General features: G+C 28.3%; 1 protein-coding gene, 1 long non-coding RNA gene and 1 other non-coding gene across 3 annotated transcripts; 1 reads left to right on the top strand and 2 right to left on the bottom strand.

Moving 5' to 3' along the window:
* Positions 1 to 1,811: 1,811 nt before the first annotated feature.
* LOC123295299 lies at positions 1,812 to 5,987 on the top strand. Its single transcript, XM_044876592.1, has 3 exons — positions 1,812 to 1,875; positions 3,077 to 3,592; positions 4,180 to 5,987. Exons 1-3 carry the CDS (start codon positions 1,840 to 1,842, stop codon positions 5,845 to 5,847), a joined length of 2,220 nt encoding a protein of 739 aa, XP_044732527.1. The 5' UTR covers positions 1,812 to 1,839; the 3' UTR covers positions 5,848 to 5,987.
* A 1,357-nt stretch (positions 5,988 to 7,344) lies between these two features.
* Positions 7,345 to 10,617, bottom strand: LOC123295607. The gene is made up of 10 exons (XR_006535154.1): positions 10,498 to 10,617; positions 10,117 to 10,185; positions 9,895 to 9,947; positions 9,659 to 9,717; positions 9,422 to 9,473; positions 9,036 to 9,171; positions 8,757 to 8,849; positions 8,419 to 8,503; positions 7,609 to 7,688; positions 7,345 to 7,411 (listed from the first exon to the last, which is right to left on the bottom strand). It is a non-coding gene; the product is annotated as an uncharacterized LOC123295607 (long non-coding RNA).
* LOC123297048 lies at positions 10,016 to 10,083 on the bottom strand. The gene has a single exon (XR_006535232.1). It is a non-coding gene; the product is annotated as a small nucleolar RNA SNORD31 (small nucleolar RNA).
* Positions 10,618 to 19,302: the final 8,685 nt, after the last annotated feature.

The raw sequence follows: 19,302 nt of genomic DNA, 5'->3' as shown, positions 1-19,302 counted from the left end.
TCAGTTTCTAGTGTAATTTTGCATATATGCTTTCTGAGATTCGTCTAAAATTCATATACAAAGGGCAATATATCGGAGCAATTTCAGAAACTAACATTTTAATCGCTATAAAAATCAGATTTACATGTTTTTTTAAAGTAAGCCATAGATTCAGTGTACTTTAGTACACAATTATGAATTGCTCCAGAAATGCTCCTTAAAAGAGCTTGTCATGCAAATTGATTTAAAATGACAAATTTAATTTGGCTACCTTCATTATTTTCTAATATCTCTATAGAAAATAGGAATATAGTAGGACAAACCTCCAGTTAGATTACATACTTTATCAAATCCTACACACATAAACATTTTTTTTTTTAATGTTATACTGAAAAAAAATATATGTAGAGAGTTTATGTAGAGACGTTTACAAATTATTATAATTGTTAGCAATTATTTATATTATAATGAATTCAAGTTGAAAAGAATTACATGATACAAAAGATAATAAACAAACATTATAGGCATACATTATTGTTACACATATGATAAACAAATTTCATACGTACTACTTGTAAATAAAGACAAATAGACAATATTATTATTTTTTTTCATTTAAGGTCGCTTTTAACGTCTAGGTCATTAGCGACCTAGAGATTATGGACAATATTATTTTTCATAAATAATGTTATAAAATTACATAAAATAAATATAATAACATATAGGCAAAATTTTTACAGATATGTTATACAAATTATATATACTAATAAATTAATTATAAAAGTAATTTATTTAACATAGTTTAAAAATAAGAATTTTGTATAAAATAATGTATTCTATTTTCAAAGAAGAAAATGAATAAAGTGTTTTATTATTAAGTACCAAGATAAAATAATCAATCATGAAATGGAAGGAAAATGACAGGAAATGTGTAACCACACCACTATGAAAACTATTAAGAACCATTCATTTTACTGTAGTTAACACCTCTTTTTTTATCATGGTTATATAATTGTAAATCATTATCAAGATTATAGCTAGGAAAATTGAAGTGGAAATAGTGATTAAAGAATTGGAAAGAAATCAGTGAATATAGTGACATCTGTGAATTCGATGTTTAACTATGTTTTCTGAAAACGTAAATGTAAAAGGAGAGTGGTAGAATAATTTTCTTATCATACAATATAACAGTTTTCTTCTCATAGAATTTCGATGTTTAGATACAGATGTAGCTAACATTAGAAAAAATTGTCTCCTGGAAAATAGATGTTTTTAAAGACGCTATATTTTCATTCTCCGTCCAGAAAAAATGAATTATTAATTTGAAAGTTTTTCCACATTTTATGACAACTTTCTAACAGTTTCTATTTTTTCAATGCGATATTCTATTTTTAAGTTAAGTAGAACGTGAGGAAAGGGAAGGATAAGGGGATAATATAAAAACGCTGGGAAGGGTGAATGTAATTTTTATATTGTTATTCTTAAAACTTATTTTCTGCGATTAGACAAAACGATGCAAAATAATCTTTAAGACTCGATGTAAAAGATATCAGCGAAAAATTTTTTAATTTTAGAAATTTCGCTTCCTAGAGATAACTTTTTGACTTATAAATTTCGTCACATTTCTAAACAATAATTTTAAAATTTTGCTATGATACCTACATGAAAAATAAATAATGTATTTTTGCCAGTAGGCCTTTTTTCAAAATTTATTTTCAAATACTTTTTTCTGCTCGAATTTTAACATGAAATAAGTAAATCTAATACTTAACTACGAATAATTTTTTGATGATATTCTGGTTATAAATTTCATAAATATATTGTCGTGAATTTGATCCAATAATTTAAATCCAGAATCTCATGCAAAATAATCAATATCTGCTCCTTTTGGAAAAGGTAAGTACCCAATGTTTTGTATTATATTCTGTTTTTACACCTTACGGAACTTTATTAATTCTATAATAAAGCACAGCCAATTCAAACACCCTAATAAAGTTCTTAAAATTTATTGTAGAGAGTTAAGTAAACATTTTAAATTTTTTTTAAAAATCCCGGTTAGTTGAATCCTCTACCAAACAAAAAACGTTAAATTCAAAGTTAATTCAAAGAAAAAACGTAAAACATGATTAAAAAACATTACAAAAACTTGATTAACTTTTTTATCGAAATTAGATCCACAAAAATTTACTATTCGAGATTTCCTAATTGGAGGTATTATAGAATTCTAAAGGTACGTTTTCATTGGACACTCTGACGCTCATTCTAACTAACGATAATGAGACGATCAATTATTGAACCTAACAATTTTTGGGTAATTGCCGACTAAATTAAGAATCAATATCAAGCCACCTTTTTATTTTTCGATTTTTTAATACGATACTTTCCAAAACAGTGATTAATCAATCCTAATTCATGCTTTATATTTAATTTCGAAAACTCAAAGATACAGACCCTTTTTGATTACTTAACGCCAAGTTGGAGGATCAGCAAAATGAATAAATAGTCCCAGAACCAAGCTGGGGGCCCAAAGCTGTGTTCGTTAAACATATTCCTGAGCTCTAAAAACATTAATAAATTAATAAATTCATGCTCCTAAATATTTTAAGTATTATGCATAGATTTGTCGAAAGATTTTTTCGAATGTCTCGAATACTAGAATGTCAGTATTTGTAAAAATTGCTCTAATCAATAAATAAAATACGGCATTGACCATTGCTGAAACATATGCCATGAAAATTAGGCTTACAAAATATCCGATTTAATATGGCTGGCTCTTGACCAAAATCACAGTTGATTCCAAAAAAATCAATAATACTGATTCCCCTAGTAACAAAAAATAGAATTTGTTTACCCAAGAAAATTTAAATTAATTTTTTTTATTTTGTTGGACTGACAGTATACAGTTCACAATAAACATATTTAAAAATCATTTATATAATTATTTATTCGTTACAATTTCTATAAAAAAAAGTCGGAGCTTAAAGGCTCAACATAATGTTACTACCATTAAATTTTGTAAATGTAAAAAAAATTTTATTAAAAAATTAGAAAAAATAAAAGACAGTTAAACCATAAAAAAAAATTTCATTCTGCCCAGAAGAACCTTGGGTTACAACCTAGAGGAATGTCAGACACTCAGAATAATAATACTATATTTGAATTTACGGCCGTTTATCAAACAAATGACTTAACCAAAGAACATTATAAAAATGGTACAACACAACAAAATAATGAACAGAAACAACCAATAAATCCCTATATTATATATAAACATATTGAAGCAGCAACAGAACAAATCAATAATGCCACATTTAATTATACAAAAGAGATAAATGAAATTATATCGAAATTAGTTCATAAAACATTTGAACATATAACATTACAACATGATGAAATTACAAAATTACAATCCCGATTACAATTACAATTGGCTAAAACAAAACAGTTGCAAGAGAGTGCCAAACAGGATTATTATCGATATGATGTTATATTAGATAATATTACTGAACAATTATACAATAGAAAATTATTGAAGCGAGTTTTAAAAAATTGGCATGATGATATTCGAACTGGTCCGATCAATATAGCACGAGCTTATAATATTAACAATAAGGTAATCATTCTATAATTAAATTTAAGACTTATTATTCCGTTAAAAATGGCGCTGATACGTTATAAGAACGCATTACAACATACATGTCAAGTAGGCATTACTTTACGTAATACTTACTATCGTACTGTTCCATAGACACACAAAGTGAATCAAAAATATACTCCAACTTGAAAAGTCATAATCTTTAAAAATATAATAACGGGTGATGAAAGCCTTAAGTAGTGTCGCTGAAAACAGCCAGGCTTAAATTTTCTATTTATAAGGTTCGTCAAATAAAATCACGATTACGACTTTGAATTAAATTCGTGCAAAATTCTTAACGTTTTTATTAAAAACTTACTTTTACGATACGGGATCAAATAAAACACTAAGTATGAATTCAAAAGTATGTTAAAACTCTTCATTCAGCATTGCTTAATCAACACTTAAGGGTTGATAAGTTTAAAACTTTTACATTAAAGATCATTATAACTAAGTCGCGTAATCCCGTAAACCCCCTTAAAGATAACAACTTTTCATCCTCAAATTAAAAATAACTGAATTCTAAGACTTTTTCACATTATTAATACCGATTTATATAACTCCAGCAGGTAAGTGATGACTCGATGGGCGAACATGACGAAGTAGAAAGTATTAAAACCTTAGAAAATGAAATATTAAAGTTAAAATCTGAAAAATCGGTTCTATTAAATTCAGTAAAAAATGCTGTAACACAAGGCCTATCTTTTATTACAAACGAAACGATGAAAGCGTTAGATCCCAATGAGACATCTGTTAAAAGTCCTTTATCACAACATTCAAGTAAAGTAGATGAATTTACTTTCAACAGTAATCAGAATAATTCGATACGATATCCACAGGATAATTGTCAAATGTGTTCCTGTAATTTAGATTATTTGTGCCAAAAGAATTCAAACAATACTATGCCAATGCAACACTGTAATTGTAAATCGAAATTTACATCGATTTGTTGCGATAACGTTCGACAGATACATGACTTTGAGCTTAAACATGGCGATAAAAATGACTGCCTATATCAACAACCAATGTTTGATAATCGTCTTCTATCGGATGGACCACAATTCTCGTATGACATGAATGGATACACTTTTTGTAATCGATTCGGAGGAGGTGGGAATAATAAAAATATAATACCTGTATTTGGAAAACGACCCTACATGCGTATGCCACACAATAAACGTAAAAAGAAGAACATGCAACAACGGGGTAATGCAAAATTACATAAGCAAGAATCGACCGATTTTAATCAGCAAACAGATATACTAAAAAGTTCAATAATGAATAATAAGCGCATAGATGAATTTAAAGACAGAAAGATACTAGGCAAAACCGATTCAGTCACAACAGAAAAAATCAATAATGACAATAAAACCGAAAATGATACAAAAGCAACGGATACAGCAATTTCAGCACGAGAAAAACTAGAGAAAGCTCTATTCCGTAGTGTTGAAAATTATGAATGTAATTCAGAATGTTGTTGTAATTTACAAAATGAGTCGAAAAACGAGGAACCAGCAAAAATTGAGAGTAATAATTCCGATAATATTTTAACGAAATCAACCGATGATTTAAATAGTAAACCGATGGATTATCGCGATGATAATAGCTCAGAACATAATTCTGAGAGTAAGACACAAATTAATTATATTGAACTAGCCAATAATACAACGTCACCTTCATTACGACAACGAGCACAATCTCCACGACAAACAGTGGCGAATAAACAACAAGACAGTCCAAAATTTAATCAATTTAAGACAAAAATTGACATAGCATCATTAAAAAAACAATTTCAACAAGAACAATTTCCAAAAGCTAAAACTAATCCAAATAATGTAAAACGTATGTCAATGTCCGATTGTGCTTTATTAGAAAAATGTACGTATTTTCGTAATATATCAGAAAATTCTTCGCCCACTTTCCAAGAAGAACAGATGGAATATATTAACGATTACAATCGAACTGTCCGAAAAAATTTTTTATCGGATGATTTAAATAATAGCGATGGAGGTAATAGGCCTTCATCGAACCGGATTTTTAATCGAACTGACAATAATCAAAAGAAGAAGTGTGCATGCTTAAGTGTGTGCACATGTCCAATATGGTGTACATTAAATAACATTGAAGAGAAAGTTTTAAAAAAAACATCAACAAATACATCACTTGAAAATTCACCAAGAAGTGATAATCAATGTAACAGTGATTGTAAATGTTTGTTTCGTGGTATTCATTAAATAATGATGTGGGGTATTATTTTTTGGGGACTCTTACTGAAAAAACACAATTTCCACTGATTTGTCTGCAAAAGATCTCATTTATTGTTGCTGCTGTTTAAATGTATTGTAAATCTATGAAATGTTTTTAATGATAATGAATAACATGGTGAAGTCATTTTTTTTTGTCTATGCAAAAAATTTCTCATTTTCTTTATTCATCATGAATATTGAGGACAATATATATATTATTTTATTTCTTGAATAATTCTTTCATGTTTAGTTACAATATATATTTTATTTTATTTCTTGAATAATTCTTTCATGTTTTGTTTTTAATATATTTTGAAAGATTTGTTAAACATGATTAATAAAAAGATTTTATAAATAAATACTTACGTTTATTTCTTATGTACGTTTCCGTAAAACAAATTATGCTAACAACATATTTGATCACTTTCCGTTTATGTATACCAGATAGGCAATCCTATCAACAGTAATGAATAATGATCACATATACGAAACCTTAGATCATATATTTTAAAGTACGTGAATTTTCAAAGTACGAAACTAATAGAAACAAGCGAAAATAAACACCCTTGTATTTAGTTTATAAAATTTGATTTTTGCCGCCCTTTCGAAATAAATTTTTTTTGCCCCTCTCCATAATATCTTAAAAATAACCAATAGACCAATTACTTGGAACTACACCCAAACAAACTTCGATCTTGAATAGTTTTGAGAAAATATGGAAACATATTTTAGCTGTAATTTGTGCATTTTAACTGCTGTTCTGTCTCTTACGGTTTACAAGGTGAGTCTAGCGGAACCAAGACCCAATTGACCTATCTATGTAACTCATCTTCGAACTCACTTTTAAGTCAAAACGCTATAAGTCTCAGCTCAACCTCTTCCCTTTTGAGTCATCGTGTTCATGCACGGACATACGGATATGGACGTAATTAGGTGATTTAATTGGTATACCTTGGGTATATATTTCGTACATTCACACAGGGTATAAAAGTAATGCTATTTTCGACTAAATATAAAAAAATTCAATGCCTTTTCTCATTTTCGAATTCGGCCTGATCATACGATTTAGATCCCTACAATGTCTTGGCATGGGAATGAGGCTTGAGCATTCGATTAAATTAAGTTATAAACGTCAAAAGATAATCCCTATTCGAAATTTATTTTATACACAAAATTACAAATTGGAAAAGGGTGAATCTGGTTCACTCAGCTGTTCACCTTCTACACCATACCCATATTGCTTCACCAACTTAAGAAAATATAACATTTTATGTCTTTACTTGATTGAAATCTGTCCCGACACAAAAAAGGATTATTTTGTAAATTAAAAGCCCTATTAATTTGCTTAGAACATAAGTTTTCACCGCATTTTTAATTGCTGAATGGAGATAGTTCCTTGTACTTTTTTTAACAGGAATTATTTTCATGCTAAAAGTATGGGTTAGACTAATTCAAAAACAAAAATAAAGTAAAATAAAATTTATTTCCCAATTTTTTAATAATACAAGGCAATGTTATACACTGGTTTTTATTCCATTAAACAACATTAAATCTGAAATAAAAAGAAAAAATTTTATTTACCAAAATGCATTTTTTTAAATTTATACGCCATTTTATTTTAATTTTTTAAATCAGTACAAAATTTGTAATCATTGAACATAATAGCGTATATTAAAAACATCATTTTAAGGAGAGAAATATTACAGGATTATTATTAAAACATTACAGTTGCTTTAAGAAAACACTTACATAAAAATAGAAGTGACGATTCTCTTCTGGATATTTTTCAAACTGGAGATTCACAATTCACAAACATGCATGCAATTCATCTGTAAATAAAAATTTTTTAACTTGAGTGAAATTCTATAAACATACTTTTAAAACTAGAAATTTTTGTTTAATTTCAGTGAGGGCAAGTAGGAATCATTATTATGGCATTCATAATAGCGTATATATATAATTTTGTTCATCATCAAAATGCAGAGATCGAAAAATGTTTGGCTAAGTAAATTTGGCATTCAAAAAATGATATAAAAATTTATATGTTTCATTCGGAGTTTTGAAGTTTTGTACTAAAATGTCATTTATGTATGTATTGTGGGCAAACTGAAAAGTAAAAACATTTTGATACACAAAAATAGCGACCTATTCCATATAACTTAAAAAATGATGTCCTACTTAGAATAATTAGTAGTGTAGGCCTGTATCTTCATAGCTCCCAAGAGAAAAACGTGTTAAATTTTAAAGATTAAAACGTGCCAACTGACGCCGACTCTGTGATGTTACTCGATTACTAAACAATGCAAGAGCATCGTATGTTTCATTATTTTTGTTAACCGGGATGCTTTGAAGGGTCACAAGTCAAAATACTTTTCAATGAAAAGATTAAAATGACGGCATATTCAAAAGTAATATTCCAAATGGAACATCTTTGATAAACAACTTTAGTTCAACATCCAGAAACATTGTAAACAGAAAATCATTTAAAATTTCAGCCAAATCTCTGCCATACATTTTCCTATACTAAAATGAGCAGCGAATTCTACCAAAAATATTTACCTTGACATGTAAGTCTTCTTTTATAAAACGTAGACTAACGAAATCCGGAAGGAGTGTTGTGAAATGTCGATCACCCCGGAAAATTCTGAAAAAAAATGCAAATAATTAAAGTATTTCGCTTTTAACTAAATTTTGTGTTCTTTTATAAAAATAAAATGTTTCCTATACTTTCGGCACACAACAATTCATTGAATAGAATTTGTCATGTTTCCTAGCTGGAAATAAGTTATTCTTCCCTTTTGAAAATATATTTTTCTGGCACCCATTTTTAGATAATTACCAAAAACAAGCGTGGCGGAAGGGATAATTTAATTTAAATATTAGTTTTAAAAGTTTACCTTCTTAGGTAACATTTTCGACTATACGGCATGTGACGAATGTAAATGCTACTGTGATATTAACGAAATAAGTCCACGGAACTCCAAATTGGTCTGTAACAAAGGAAAAAAAAAACCATTTAGAAATTGAAATTAAAAATTGTTAAGTAAAAATTTTTTCAAACGTATCAGATTAATATAATGCAGCCAAAAGTTAGCGTCACAAATTTTCAGACGGTAATTTTTATCATCATTTAATACTACCATTATTTGGACTAAGAAATGGATTTATTTACTCACCTTAAAATAAGTACTCAGATAGGCATCGACAAAACCATTGTTTTTTCACGTGATGTTTATGACAAGCATCTAAAACACGCTCGGTTATTTAAAACCATATTTTTCCATGTGATATTCGTCATTTTATTTAAATAATCTGTAATTTAAAAAAACGTGTTAAAAGATTTAAAACATTTTGAAAGTTACCAAATGTTTAATGAAAGCAAAATTGTCTCCATAACTTTCGGCACACAATAAGACTATTGAAAAAAGTCTATCATGTTTCCTAGCTGGATTTTTAATCTGCCCTCGCTTTTTTTTTTCTGACACTCAATTCTAAATTAATTTTAGAACCAAGCGTGGCGAAAGGGCATTTGATTTAACAAAAATTGTAAAATAAAACCTACCTCTTCCAATTAAATGAATTCATCAACACCGCCATTTTCTCAACCACTTAATCTGTAAACAAAATGAAAGTATAAATTAGTTTTAAAAATCGAAGATAAAATTATTATTTCGAGTAGTTACACGTTTTCAGAAATCAAAAATCTCCCCACGGTTTTGTAAGACAGGGATAACTGATTAAAATAAATCATCATTGTAAAATTTGAAATAATTTTTTGATAAAGAATTTATCAACTTACATTAAGCATTCCCGCCAATTTAGATGATGAGACACGAGGTGTAAAACGGGGCTGCTTTTCTGAAAATAAAAAAATTCAAATTTAGAAAAAAAATTGATGAATAATGTGTATTGAAGAAGTTATTTTAAGGTATTTTCTCAGATCCAATTGACAACACGAAAGTTTCAGTCATATGCTTGTAAAAACATCATTGAAACATTTCTGAGTGGAAATTTTAAATAATAATTTATACATACCTTAATAATCAACATAATTGAAAAGAAGTCCTTAGATGTTTCTATCTGATCACCTGAAACAAAATTACAATCATTTAATACAAATTATTCGAAATATTTAAAGAATTAAAAGTATTTTAGGCTTATCAGAAAAACCTATCTTTCACAAAAATCAGCCTGGGGCGGTAAACTTAATTCATCATTATGAAAACACTTAAGAAAAAGTTTAATACGTTTACTTACTTTTAAAAATTCTGCCATTAACCAGGACTTAGCTTTGACTGGCAAAAGAATCCATACGGGATACAGCACCTAGAATGATTAAAAAAAAAACAATCCATTAAATTACACGTGTTGTGATAGCACTAACCCCAAAATAGTTTTAAAATTAGTATTCAGTCAAAACCTTCTATCATTATTTTCAGTCTGGGGCGGTATATTAACATCATTAAGGTACTTCCATGTATTTAGAAATACATGTGCTTTTGGATTTAGAAAAATAAAAGCACATGCAAAAATTTTAAAATACATAGAAATAACTTCACATAAAAATAAAATAAAAGATATTCAGATGCACAATATATTTAAAGATAAAGTTTTTGAATTAATTATATTGAAACTTACCATTTGACCATGATGGAATGTCCGTTCAAAAGAAGACTACTGTTCTCCATTGAAAGCAAACAAGAAGTGATCGAGAATTATGATTTTAATTTCCGATATTAACAAAAAATGCATAGCAATATATAGATATCTTTTTTTATTTTGTTTTTCTTTTCTTACTCATATAGAAATAGCTGTTGGTTAAACAGAAATAGTATATATAAACAAAGACAAATACTTGCAAAGACAAGGAAAACAGTATATTATCAATACGAACTAGTACGATCATATACGACAAGCAGATAGTTTTCTCTCTTTTTAAAAATTTTTATGGTCATCTATTGGATTCTGGTTGAACTATGTCAAGCCACATAAGGACTACGAACTTAATTGGAGCAAAAGCATTTACTGTAGACTTTTCACTTAGTTGATACAACCAGATATAGATGGACATAAAAAGCGCCTATTACAAAAAATTAATATTATAAATGCCTTTTCAACAAATACCAAAGATAAAATCGTATTCTAATTGTAATTGAATTAAAATTTGAAATTGATTTATAAATTTAATGAATAGTATATTTCGTTTCGATTCTCAACAAAAAGATTTCTTTGCATACTTTGGTTTTTTTCATAATAGGCATAATATTAATACATTCGTTAGAATATGATTGAATAATACTTAATCTCATAGTAAAAATGAAACTATCGGTTTATAAATTAGGTACTTCTGATCTTGCGAACAATATATTCTAGGCATAATAAGGTCCAGTCGCCAAATTTTGTCACTTTTAAAAAAAATTGAAATCAGTAAATTTTTGATATGATACTCGTGTAAATATTGGAAAGGAGGTACTAAAGAGTCACAAAAATCTTAAACTATTTGATATTGTACAACTTTCAATTATTTTCTCATACTTGGTACAAAGTGTTTGTAATATTATTACAATCTTTTAAAAGGCACACCAGTTTCCACTTATGTAATCTTCATAAAATGTTTTAAAATAAATTTTTTTTATCAATATTATTCATTCCATTAAGTGATTGAATGTCAAATATTATATAAATTCAGAGCCGGATCAATTAGCCAAAAAGTAAAACGGATACCATTTTCCTTCGAACAAGAAACATGCTAAAAAGAGCGTGTAAGCTTTAATGTGCCAAATGCTTTTGGAATTTTACAAAAAAGTTCCTTATTATGATTGTGGATTTTTTATCTGGACATTTCCGAATTACGATATTTTTTTTATTATATAAGTACCTATTGCTTAGAAAAATATGGAATCGAAAAAATCGATCATAGAAAAAATTTTAGAAGAATTACTAATGGAGTAATTTATAAGAACTTATAATGTTCTTAGACAACACGCTATTAAAGCGATCGTTCTTTGTGCAAATTTAACATCTCCTTACATTATCTGACTCTTAAAAAAAGAGGAATTTATTGTCGAACCCGAACAATAAGATTACCCAAAAACGAAAAATGACCGTAAAAAATTATTTGTTTCGGAATTTGATGAAACTCAGTTTATAAGGTAATTTTGACCCAAAAAATTCAAAAATCGAGTTTATTTGGCGATTGGCCGAGTAATTTTCGAAAAAAACAATATTTCGGATCGATTTCTGGTATTATCTCGAGAATTATTCGCCCAATCGTTAAATGAAACCGATTTTTGTATTTGTTGGGTCAAAATTACCTTATATACAGAGTTTTATCGAAATTGGATACGATAAATTTGTATCGATTTTATGCAATTTTTTCAAGGGGTACCCCTTAGAAAAAGTCGAAAAAATCGTAAAAAATTATTTGTTTCGGAATTTGATGAAACTCAGTTTATAAGGTAATTTTAACCCAAAAAATTCAAAAATCGAGTTTATTTGGCGATTGGCCGAGAAATTTTCGAAAAAAAACGATATTTCGGATCGATTTCCGGTATTATCTCGAGAATTATTCGCCCAATCGTTAAATGAAACCGATTTTTGTATTTTTTGGGTCAAAATTACCTTATATACAGAGTTTTATCGAAATTGGAGACGATAAATTTGTATCGATTTTTAGCAATTTTTTCAAGGGGTACCCCTTAGAAAAAGACGAAAAAATCGTAAAAAATTATTTGTTTCGGAATTTGATGAAACTCAGTTTATAAGGTAATTTTGACCCAAGAAATTCAAAAATCGAGTTTATTTGGCGATTGGCCGAGAAATTTTCGAAAAAAACGATATTTCGGATCGATTTCCGGTATTATCTCGAGAATTATTCGCCCAATCGTTAAATGAAACCGATTTTTGTATTTTTTGGGTCAAAATTACCTTATATACAGAGTTTTATCGAAATTGGAGACGATAAATTTGTATCGATTTTTAGCAATTTTTTCAAGGGGTACCCCTTAGAAAAAGTCGAAAAAATCATAAAAAATTATTTGTTTCGGAATTTGATGAAACTCAGTTTATAAGGTAATTTTGACCCAAGAAATTAAAAAATCGAGTTTATTTGGCGATTGGCCAAGAAATTTTCGAAAAAAACGATATTTCGGATCGATTTCCGGTATTATCTCGAGAATTATTCGCCCAATCGTTAAATGAAACCGATTTTTGTATTTTTTGGGTCAAAATTACCTTATATACAGAGTTTTATCGAAATTGAATACGAAAATTTGTATCGATTTTATGCAATTTTTTCAAGGGGTACCCCTTAGAAAAAGTCGGAAAAATCGTAAAAAATTATTTGTTTCGGAATTTGATGAAACTCAGTTTATAAGGTAATTTTAACCCAAGAAATTCAAAAATCGAGTTTATTTGGCGATTGGCCGAGAAATTTTCGAAAAAAACGATATTTCGGATCGATTTCCGGTATTATCTCGAGAATTATTCGCCCAATCGTTAAATGAAACCGATTTTTGTATTTTTTGGGTCAAAATTACCTTATATACAGAGTTTTATCGAAATTGGAGACGATAAATTTGTATCGATTTTTAGCAATTTTTTCAAGGGGTACCCCTTAGAAAAATTCGAAAAAATCATAAAAAATTATTTGTTTCGGAATTTGATGAAACTCAGTTTATAAGGTAATTTTGACCCAAGAAATTAAAAAATCGAGTTTATTTGGCGATTGGCCAAGAAATTTTCGAAAAAAACGATATTTCGGATCGATTTCCGGTATTATCTCGAGAATTATTCGCCCAATCGTTAAATGAAACCGATTTTTGTATTTTTTGGGTCAAAATTACCTTATATACAGAGTTTTATCGAAATTGGAGACGATAAATTTGTATCGATTTTTTGCAATTTTTTCAAGGGGTACCCCTTAGAAAAAGTCGAAAAAATCGTAAAAAATTATTTGTTTCGGAATTTGATGAAACTCAGTTTATAAGGTAATTTTGACCCAAGAAATTAAAAAATCGAGTTTATTTGGCGATTGGCCAAGAAATTTTCGAAAAAAACGATATTTCGGATCGATTTCCGGTATTATCTCGAGAATTATTCGCCCAATCGTTAAATGAAACCGATTTTTGTATTTTTTGGGTCAAAATTACCTTATATACAGAGTTTTATCGAAATTGGATACGATAAATTTGTATCGATTTTATGCAATTTTTTCAAGGGGTACCCCTTAGAAAAAGTCGAAAAAATCGTAAAAAATTATTTGTTTCGGAATTTGATGAAACTCAGTTTATAAGGTAATTTTAACCCAAGAAATTAAAAAATCGAGTTTATTTGGCGATTGGCCGAGAAATTTTCGAAAAAAACGATATTTCGGATCGATTTCCGGTATTATCTCGAGAATTATTCGCCCAATCGTTAAATGAAACCGATTTTTGTATTTTTTGGGTCAAAATTACCTTATATACAGAGTTTTATCGAAATTGGAGACGATAAATTTGTATCGATTTTTAGCAATTTTTTCAAGGAGTACCCCTTAGAAAAAGTCGAAAAAATCATAAAAAATTATTTGTTTCGGAATTTGATGAAACTCAGTTTATAAGGTAACTTTGACCCAAGAAATTAAAAAATCGAGTTTATTTGGCGATTGGCCAAGAAATTTTCGAAAAAAACGATATTTCGGATCGATTTCCGGTATTATCTCGAGAATTATTCGCCCAATCGTTAAATGAAACCGATTTTTGTATTTTTTGGGTCAAAATTACCTTATATACAGAGTTTTATCGAAATTGGAGACGATAAATTTGTATCGATTTTTTGCAATTTTTTCAAGGGGTACCCCTTAGAAAAATTCGAAAAAATCGTAAAAAATTATTTGTTTCGGAATTTGATGAAACTCAGTTTATAAGGTAATTTTGACCCAAGAAATTCAAAAATCGAGTTTATTTGGTGATTGGCCAAGAAATTTTCGAAAAAAACGATATTTCGGATCGATTTCTGGTATTATCTCGAGAATTATTCTCCCAATCGTTAAATGAAACCGATTTTTGTATTTTTTGGGTCAAAATTACCTTATATACAGAGTTTTATCGAAATTGGAGACGATAAATTTGTATCGATTTTTAGCAATTTTTTCAAGGAGTACCCCTTAGAAAAAGTCGAAAAAATCATAAAAAATTATTTGTTTCGGAATTTGATGAAACTCAGTTTATAAGGTAATTTTGACCCAAAAAATTCAAAAATCGAGTTTATTTGGCGATTGGCCGAGTAATTTTCGAAAAAAACAATATTTCGGATCGATTTCTGGTATTATCTCGAGAATTATTCGCCCAATCGTTAAATGAAACCGATTTTTGTATTTGTTGGGTCAAAATTACCTTATATACAGAGTTTTATCGAAATTGGATACGATAAATTTGTATCGATTTTATGCAATTTTTTCAAGGGGTACCCCTTAGAAAAATTCGAAAAAATCGTAAAAAATTATTTGTTTCGGAATTTGATGAAACTCAGTTTATAAGGTAATTTTGACCCAAGAAATTCAAAAATCGAGTTTATTTGGTGATTGGCCAAGAAATTTTCGAAAAAAACGATATTTCGGATCGATTTCTGGTATTATCTCGAGAATTATTCTCCCAATCGTTAAATGAAACCGATTTTTGTATTTTTTGGGTCAAAATTACCTTATATACAGAGTTTTATCGAAATTGGAGACGATAAATTTGTATCGATTTTTTGCAATTTTTTCAAGGGGTACCCCTTAGAAAAAGTCGAAAAAATCGTAAAAAATTATTTGTTTCGGAATTTGATGAAACTCAGTTTATAAGGTAATTTTGACCCAAGAAATTAAAAAATCGAGTTTATTTGGCGATTGGCCAAGAAATTTTCGAAAAAAACGATATTTCGGATCGATTTCCGGTATTATCTCGAGAATTATTCGCCCAATCGTTAAATGAAACCGATTTTTGTATTTTTTGGGTCAAAATTACCTTATATACAGAGTTTTATCGAAATTGGATACGATAAATTTGTATCGATTTTATGCAATTTTTTCAAGGGGTACCCCTTAGAAAAAGTCGAAAAAATCGTAAAAAATTATTTGTTTCGGAATTTGATGAAACTCAGTTTATAAGGTAATTTTAACCCAAGAAATTAAAAAATCGAGTTTATTTGGCGATTGGCCGAGAAATTTTCGAAAAAAACGATATTTCGGATCGATTTCCGGTATTATCTCGAGAATTATTCGCCCAATCGTTAAATGAAACCGATTTTTGTATTTTTTGGGTCAAAATTACCTTATATACAGAGTTTTATCGAAATTGGAGACGATAAATTTGTATCGATTTTTAGCAATTTTTTCAAGGAGTACCCCTTAGAAAAAGTCGAAAAAATCATAAAAAATTATTTGTTTCGGAATTTGATGAAACTCAGTTTATAAGGTAACTTTGACCCAAGAAATTAAAAAATCGAGTTTATTTGGCGATTGGCCAAGAAATTTTCGAAAAAAACGATATTTCGGATCGATTTCCGGTATTATCTCGAGAATTATTCGCCCAATCGTTAAATGAAACCGATTTTTGTATTTTTTGGGTCAAAATTACCTTATATACAGAGTTTTATCGAAATTGGAGACGATAAATTTGTATCGATTTTTTGCAATTTTTTCAAGGGGTACCCCTTAGAAAAATTCGAAAAAATCGTAAAAAATTATTTGTTTCGGAATTTGATGAAACTCAGTTTATAAGGTAATTTTGACCCAAGAAATTCAAAAATCGAGTTTATTTGGTGATTGGCCAAGAAATTTTCGAAAAAAACGATATTTCGGATCGATTTCTGGTATTATCTCGAGAATTATTCTCCCAATCGTTAAATGAAACCGATTTTTGTATTTTTTGGGTCAAAATTACCTTATATACAGAGTTTTATCGAAATTGGAGACGATAAATTTGTATCGATTTTTAGCAATTTTTTCAAGGAGTACCCCTTAGAAAAAGTCGAAAAAATCATAAAAAATTATTTGTTTCGGAATTTGATGAAACTCAGTTTATAAGGTAATTTTGACCCAAAAAATTCAAAAATCGAGTTTATTTGGCGATTGGCCGAGTAATTTTCGAAAAAAACAATATTTCGGATCGATTTCTGGTATTATCTCGAGAATTATTCGCCCAATCGTTAAATGAAACCGATTTTTGTATTTGTTGGGTCAAAATTACCTTATATACAGAGTTTTATCGAAATTGGATACGATAAATTTGTATCGATTTTATGCAATTTTTTCAAGGGGTACCCCTTAGAAAAATTCGAAAAAATCGTAAAAAATTATTTGTTTCGGAATTTGATGAAACTCAGTTTATAAGGTAATTTTGACCCAAGAAATTCAAAAATCGAGTTTATTTGGTGATTGGCCAAGAAATTTTCGAAAAAAAACGATATTTCGGATCGATTTCTGGTATTATCTCGAGAATTATTCTCCCAATCGTTAAATGAAACCGATTTTTGTATTTTTTGGGTCAAAATTACCTTATATACAGAGTTTTATCGAAATTGGAGACGATAAATTTGTATCGATTTTTTGCAATTTTTTCAAGGGGTACCCCTCAGAAAAATTCGAAAAAGTCTTAAAAAATTATTTGGCCGAGTAATTTTCGAAAAAAACGATATTTCGGATCGATTTCCGGTCGATTTACCTATTCCAAAATTTTTTTCGTTGCATCAATATTTTTAAGCGTTACAAACTTGGGACTAAACTTAATATACTATGTATATTTCATATATACATGGTATAAAAATATAATGAATTCCAATAAATACAGAGTATATAAAATTTTAAGGGCAAGCGAGGTGTTCAGGTTTCGTTCTTTCATTTACTCGCGAATATGTAATTTTTTATCTTAGCTATTATTTCTTAAAATATTTCAAACTGTTTCAGTTTTTAAATCCAGCCCTGGATAATATAATTTATTTTTAAAACGTGTGACGGTATCTTGTAGTATAATTTGTTCAATCAAATTAACATGACATCAAAAAATAAAAGCGAACAAAAACCTCAAAAAAAAAAAAAAAATCAATTGAAACACTTTAATTTCTTTGAGTTAATCTATATTCGTTATCTAATTCCTCATGTAAAGTGTCTCATATATCGTTAATAGCATAAGATCCTGTGGGATTTATATGTGTATATATCCTGTAAATATTCTGATAGCATTTATTATTGTTGAATCCATTGATGGTTTTTAATACATTTGTTGAGTCCTATAAATTTTTTAATATATTCTATATTATATCCATAAGATAGTTGAGGCTCTAAAGAAAAAAACCCCATTAACTAAAAATTCGAGAGAAATTGTTCTTAAAAATGTTAAGAAGTTTGCAATTAATTTTTTTTTTAAATTAATGAAAATTATGCCCGTTTTTCAAAAAATAAGTTATCGTAAATCAACATGAGTTCTTATGGAAATTAATAAAATTACGGTTTTACGATTTTTTCTTGGATTTTTTAATCAATATTAATTGTAATTTTCAGTAAACATTATTTATCTGTAACGGTTTAAAAGATGGACCCAATTGACCTATGTTGCTCATTTACGAACTCAAACTCACTTTTTAAGTCCTGAGCACGCTAGAACTGATATATTTTTTAGTTTTTGGGTTAGGACGATAAAAATTTATAAAAAAATAAACTTTTGTTTAATAGATACATTTTTTCGTAAACATCACTGTTTATCCGTGAGTGCGCAAATTAGGTTAGAAACCTTATATAGTATAATATATATTTTAAGTTTATATGTTACATATATTATGTATGTGTTTGTTTATATAGCATATACTATATCCCCCAAGGAAGTGAGAAGAAAGATTCTCTTATTACTTTGTTTGTGGCAGTCTTTCTTTATTTACATGACAAAAACAAATAAACGAATGCGTAATCAACTCTGTCTATACATGGTATTTCAACAACTAACTCAATCAAATGCTTGTTTTTATTTCTTAATAATAAATTAAACGTATTCTAATAGTAAGCTTTTTTTTAAAAGCATTTTTCTTATCGTAAGTGCCTACGGTTTATAATAAAACGATAGACCCTAATAAGTATAAAATTTCAAAATTACTTTTTTTTTATCATCATAATATTTCAAAAACAAATTAATGTGTATAAAAATGAAATCGGGGTAATAAATTATAAATTCATGTATCTACTAAGTTTTGTTTCTATTTTAAAACATTATAGCTTCTATTTAATTTACGGGACTACTATTATACAAATATGATATGTAAAATGTATATAAGTAGGATATATCTTTAATGTTTAGTGCCGGCGCCAATGATCGCAAAACACTTGTAACTTGTAACATAACTGACCTGCTAATCCTGTTGTATCTACATACTTGAATAATAAATCTCTTTAATTTTTAAAAGTCAAAGGTATTCTCCCTTTTTATACCCTGT

Source organism: Chrysoperla carnea, chromosome 3 (genome assembly GCF_905475395.1).
Source record: "Chrysoperla carnea chromosome 3, inChrCarn1.1, whole genome shotgun sequence".
Classification (NCBI taxonomy): domain Eukaryota; kingdom Metazoa; phylum Arthropoda; class Insecta; order Neuroptera; family Chrysopidae; genus Chrysoperla; species Chrysoperla carnea.
This window is presented reverse-complemented; position numbering and strand designations above follow the sequence as displayed.